This window comes from Oncorhynchus mykiss, chromosome 19 (assembly GCF_057628025.1).
Source record: "Oncorhynchus mykiss isolate SJ-2025 chromosome 19, ASM5762802v1, whole genome shotgun sequence".
NCBI lineage: Eukaryota > Metazoa > Chordata > Actinopteri > Salmoniformes > Salmonidae > Oncorhynchus > Oncorhynchus mykiss.
This window is the reverse complement of record NC_143040.1, coordinates 61,759,334-61,765,628: the sequence shown is the minus strand read 5'-3', so window position 1 is coordinate 61,765,628 and position 6,295 is coordinate 61,759,334. Positions and strand designations below refer to the sequence as shown.

At 43.1% G+C, this 6,295-nt stretch overlaps 1 protein-coding gene across 3 annotated transcripts in view; it reads left to right on the top strand.

The window, feature by feature from the left end:
* Positions 1-593: 593 nt before the first annotated feature.
* Positions 594-6,295, top strand: part of LOC110498107 (grainyhead-like protein 1 homolog) — a 28,963-nt gene continuing 23,261 nt past the window's right edge. The window contains exons 1-2 of one of the 3 annotated variants that reach the window (XM_036955072.2): positions 594-804; positions 3,963-4,149. In XM_036955072.2, coding sequence (XP_036810967.1) covers positions 785-804; positions 3,963-4,149 — 207 coding nt within the window. In that variant the 5' untranslated portion in view covers positions 594-784. Of the gene's footprint in view, positions 989-3,962; positions 4,150-6,295 lie in introns of all 3 variants that reach the window. The other 2 variants (XM_090211475.1, XM_036955073.2) reach the window with 2 other exon arrangements.

Below are 6,295 nucleotides of genomic sequence, written 5' to 3'. Positions count from 1 at the left end.
GCTCATCATTCCCTTATGCCATAGTTTGTACATCTCAATTGTAATCAAATTGTCAGTAGAAACCACATTTGTTTAAGAAAGTCAGCCATATCAGCTATGTGTTTTAAAAAGGCAGTAATCGAGGCAGAATGAATTGTTTCGCTGCCAGACGTGGCTCCGCTGATAGCCAGGTGTAGCAGTGGTATAGTGCATTTTATGTATTGTTTAGTGTTGTGTTGTGTAGTGGCTTTGCTGGCATGCGTCCCACTTTCTTTCTTTTTTTGCCCCACCAAGGTTTACATGCTAAAATCGCCACTGTCTAGAACTACACAATTACTAAACATTTACTTACTTTGAAATATAATAAACCATTTAAAAAAAAAAATTGTTTGCCCCACCAAGATTTACATACAAAAGTCGCCACTGAGTGTGAGACGATTATTTACGCCTGCTACATTAGGTTACCCTTCATTCTGTCACAGTCCCATGTCACTGTCATCCTCATTGGCTCATGCTCTGGCTTCTAACCAAGCCCACAGGTAGACCAACACAAAGTACCAACACATGTTATTGACTATTGGGCTCCGCCCCTTACCTCGTTGTAGCCTAATCCAATCCCATGCCCTGTCACAGGTAAAACCGGCCACATATTCTCACACTACACTCCAAAAGCGAGAAAAGCCGACAAAACCCGTTCGTTCAGAGACACCTTTGCCGTGGCCCTCATCGTGCTTGAGTTTTTCTGGTGAAAGTAGACCGATCGGATTTACAGTACCAACTAGAAAGTCCAGTTCCACCAACCGAGATGTCACAGGATCATGACAAGTAAGTGTTTTTAGTCACCACTGCAAGTCCAGCAGAACCAACGTGTTGAGCTCTAACAGTTTATTGAACTTTGGTGCAAAATGACCAATGGATATTTTTTTAGGTGGTTTACCCGCGCAGGTGGATTCTAACGGAGTTTCCTGGACTGTGGGAAAGTTAACTTTTGTCCTGCCAGGCAAAACGAGTATGATTCAATCTCCTTATTTATTGTGCTTAGTGATTCAATCTCTATTTATCGTATTTAGGATCCGTGTGAGCGCGGTTTGGGGTTCATAGCTACAAGCACTGTTTCTCTGGTCGGGTTCCAGCCTGCACAGCACAGGTGTATATCTCGCCACCTGTCGTGCTAGTTCAGGCGCCTGTTCCGAGTAACGTTCTGCCAACCCGTGTGTTATTGATGGGCGGTTCATTATTTGATTTGGCTCACAGTTATGTGGTTAGACTTTATTTTGTTTGTCGAAGATATTCGTCTTAACCCCCCCATATTATTTTCCTAGTTGAGGTTTGAAATGTGTTATCTGATGCTCTAATCCATGGTTGTAATGGCATATCTAATCGAACATGGTACTTGAATCGAAAGAATATCATACTTTTTTGTAGGATTTTTATCTTTGCTCCAGAGTGATAATGTGTGAATGTATTTTGTCCGTTTTTGAGGGCAATGACAAGGAGACTGTTGACTCCAGTGAAATCGTACACCTTTTAGGCGTTGGCCCCTTTAGTCAGAGGAACAATGTAAGCAAGATTTTCTCCGTTGTGTTGTAGACACAGTCACTGGACGAATAATTCATGTTGACATAATTATTTAATTGATTGAGATAGTCAATACGAAAATATTGTATTAAGAAAATTGATTATAATATTCACAAATAGGCCCTTGTTAAAGAAAAATTATACGATGATGAAGACGGGCTTTTTCGTTTTCTTTTCTTAATCTCATAATTTTAAAACGTTTAATGCAGGCCTTACTGCATAGGCCAGCCTGTTTCACGTGATATCAAAATACGGTGTGAGGCACATGGGTTTCTCTCTCTTCAACCTTTCAGGAAAAACTATTTAGGCAGTTTTTATTCAGTATCCAATTTAATGATTTTTTCCACAGTGAAAACTTTTAGCTATCCTCTTTTGTTTTACAGTGGATTACATATCATCCAATTTTTCTTGGGGGGTGCGGGAATGCGGTGAATAACGGATCTATCGGGTTGCAAATCCCTAACGCCCCAATTCGACATTTTGTGAATGGAACAATTAGATATTGGATTACTAATAATACGTTTGCCTTGACCATACCGAAAAAAATAATCTGCTGTAGCAACTATAGCTTGGAAACCATCCTTACATTCTGTTTGTGCCACTCTGGAGACGCTTTTGTGTGAATTGAGGACAGAAAATGTACATGTCTCTTATCACACACTAGCCTCTATAGCATTTTGTTTGTTCATTTACGAGAGTAGATTTAAGGAATTAAACAAATAAGGCGTGTCTTTATGTCTAAGATGTCATCATTGTTTGCACTTTAAATATTGTGCTAAAAATGAAACCTCAAAGGTTCTGTTTGTGATTCAGTTAAAAACAAAGGCAAACTATTTATTAAAACAGTATTTGTGTGATCATCATACACATGTATATAACATGCCTGTTAGCCTACATTCAAATCACTGAAATAATACAATCTAATTGTTCAATAATGTAGTGCTTGTGGGCTATGTAACACCCTCTCACATTCTATGCAATACATCTTGGTAAAAATTCATTATAGGTACCAAAAATGTTGTTATTGTAATAATGGACCCTTTCTCTAATACGTAGAATCACCAATCCTGTATGCTCACTCCTATGTTCTCAAGGTAGATACAGTTTTGTTCCTTGTACGTAATCGACCATGACTGACTGACTGTCTGATACAGTACAGAGAGGATGACTGATTCTCTTTGGCATTGAGTCAGTTAAGGGCCTATGATTATGATGATGACGATGATTGTTCCAAACAGGTTCTTTAAAAATAAAACAACAACCCAGTCATATAAACTCTGGAATGTTTTACTAGATCCCTCCCTGGAGACAACAGACAGGTAACCAATAGGAAACGCTTAACAGCAGACAGGTAACCAATAGGTAGCCAATAGGAAACACTTAACAGTAGACAGGTAACCAATAGGAAACGCTTAACAGCAGACAGGTAACCAATAGGTAGCCAATAGGAAACACTTAACAGCATACAGGTAACCATTAGGAAACGTTTAACAGCAGACAGGTAACCAATAGGTAGCCAATAGGAAACACTTAACTGAAGACAGGTAACCAATAGGAAACACTTAACAGTAGACAAGTAACCATTAGGAAACGCTTAACAGCAGACAGATAACCATTAGGAAACGCTTAACAGCAGACAGGTAACCAATAGGAAACACTTAACAGCAGACAGGTAACCAATAGGAAACACTTAACAGCAGACAGGTAACCAATAGGAAACACTTAACAGCAGACAGATAACCAATAGGAAACACTTAACAGCAGACAAGTAACCAATAGGAAACACTTAACAGCAGACAGGTAACCAATAGGAAACACTTAACAGCAGACAGGTAACCAATAGGAAACAATTAACAGCAGACAGGTAACCAATAGGAAACACTTAACAGCAGACAGGTAACCAATAGGAAACACTTAACAGCAGACAGGTAGAGCATCTTTTCTCTCACAGGTAGCTGAGATTTGTTGCACAATCAACTTTCTTGTACAACAGGTCAGGAAGATAAAGAGTGATGTTGTTGATATCTCCAACCTGTTCGTCGGTTGTGAACAATGCAGTGATTGTTGCTCTGACTGTTGATTTATGTGCTGTCAGTCTGGCCTATCCATCTGATGTGAGTGACTCCCTGTCTGAATCTGAAGTGAACCAGTTAGAGAAACAGGACCATATTAACTAAATATTTATAACTCAGTCCGTCTTTTGTGTGTAGCTTATAATTATGCAACTCCTGGTTTTGACATACACTATATCTAGCTAGTACATGTTACTTTCCTTCAAGAAATGTGTCACTGCACTCCTGCTAACATGTCTCTCTCTCTCTTTCTCTCTCTCTTTCTTTCTCTCTCTCTCTCTCTTTTTTCTCCCTTCTCCGTCTCTTCTCCCTTCTCTTTCTCCCCCTCCCCAGTAAGAGGCCGGTCCTGTTGTTGCAGAATGAGCCCAGCTACGGTCAGCGTCGGCCCTACACCAACGAAGACGAGGCGTGGAAGTCGTTCCTGGAGAACCCCCTGACGGCCGCCACCAAGGCAATGATGAGCATCAACGGGGACGAGGACAGCGCCGCTGCCCTGGGCATGCTCTACGACTACTACAAGGTAACACAGGACCCAGGCTGGTCGACTACAGGCTGGTATGCCTGCTACAAGGTAACACAGGACCCAGGCTGGTCGACTACAGGCTGGTATGACTACTAGAAGGTAACACAGGACCCAGGCTGGTCGACTACAGGCTGGTATGACTACTACAAGGTAACACAGGACCCAGGCTGGTCGACTACAGGCTGGTATGCCTGCTACAAGGTAACACAGGACCCAGGCTGGTCGACTACAGGCTGGTATGCCTGCTACAAGGTAACACAGGACCCAGGCTGGTCGACTACAGGCTGGTATGCCTGCTACAAGGTAACACAGGACCCAGGCTGGTCGACTACAGGCTGGTATGCCTGCTACAAGGTAACACAGGACCCAGGCTGGTCGACTACAGGCTGGTATGCCTGCTACAAGGTAACACAGGACCCAGGCTGGTCAACTACAAGCTGGTATGCCTGCTACAAGGTAACACAGGACCCAGGCTGGTCGACTACAGGCTGGTATGCCTGCTACAAGGTAACACAGGACCCAGGCTGGTCAACTACAAGCTGGTATGCCTGCTACAAGGTAACACAGGACCCAGGCTGGTCAACTACAAGCTGGTATGCCTGCTACAAGGTAACACAGGACCCAGGCTGGTCAACTACAAGCTGGTATGCCTGCTACAAGGTAACACAGGACCCAGGCTGGTCGACTACAGGCTGGTATGACTACTACAAGGTAACACAGGACCCAGGCTGGTCAACTACAAGCTGGTATGCCTGCTACAAGGTAACACAGGACCCAGGCTGGTCGACTACAACTGGTATGCCTGCTACAAGGTAACACAGGACCCAGGCTGGTCGAATACAGGCTGGTATGCCTGCTACAAGGTCACACAGGACCCAGGCTGGTCGACTACAACTGGTATGCCTGCTACAAGGTAACACAGGACCCAGGCTGGTCGAATACAGGCTGGGATGCCTGCTACAAGGTAACACAGGACCCAGGCTGGTCGAATACAGGCTGGTATGACTATTACAAGGTGGCCTAAAAAAACAAGAATCGGATGAGTTATTACTGATAGAGGAGCCATGTTCACTCACAGTTATTACTGATACAGGAGCCATGTTACTGATACAGGAGCCATGTTCACTCACAGTTATTACTGATACAGGAGCCATGTTCACCCACAGTTATTACTGATACAGGAGCCATGTTCACTCACAGTTATTACTGATACAGGAGCCATGTTCACCCACAGTTATTACTGATACAGGAGCCATGTTCACCCACAGTTATTACTGATACAGGAGCCATGTTACTGATACAGGAGCCATGTTCACTCACAGTTATTACTGATACAGGAGCCATGTTCACCCACAGTTATTACTGATACAGGAGCCATGTTCACTCACAGTTATTACTGATACAGGAGCCATGTTCACCCACAGTCATTACTGATATAGGAGCCATGTTCACTCACAGTTATTACTGATACAGGAGCCATGTTCACTCACAGTTATTACTGATACAGGAGCCATGTTCACTCACAGTTATTACTGATACAGGAGCCATGTTCACCCACAGTCATTACTGATATAGGAGCCATGTTCACTCACAGTTATTACTGATACAGGAGCCATGTTCACTCACAGTTATTACTGATACAGGAGCCATGTTCACCCACAGTTATTACTGATACAGGAGCCATGTTCACTCACAGTTATTACTGATACAGGAGCCATGTTCACTCACAGTTATTACTGATACAGGAGCCATGTTCACCCACAGTCATTACTGATATAGGAGCCATGTTCACTCACAGTTATTACTGATACGGGAGCCATGTTCACCCACAGTTATTACTGATACAGGAGCCATGTTCACCCACAGTTATTACTGATACAGGAGCCATGTTCACCCACAGTCATTACTGATATAGGAGCCATGTTCACCCACAGTCATTACTGATACAGGAGCCATGTTCACCCACAGTTATTACTGATACAGGAGCCATGTTCACTCACAGTTATTACTGATACATGAGCCATGTTCACTCACAGTTATTACTGATACAGGAGCCATGTTCACCCACAGTTATTACTGATACAGGAGCCATGTTCACTCACAGTTATTACTGATACAGGAGCCATGTTCACCCACAGTTATT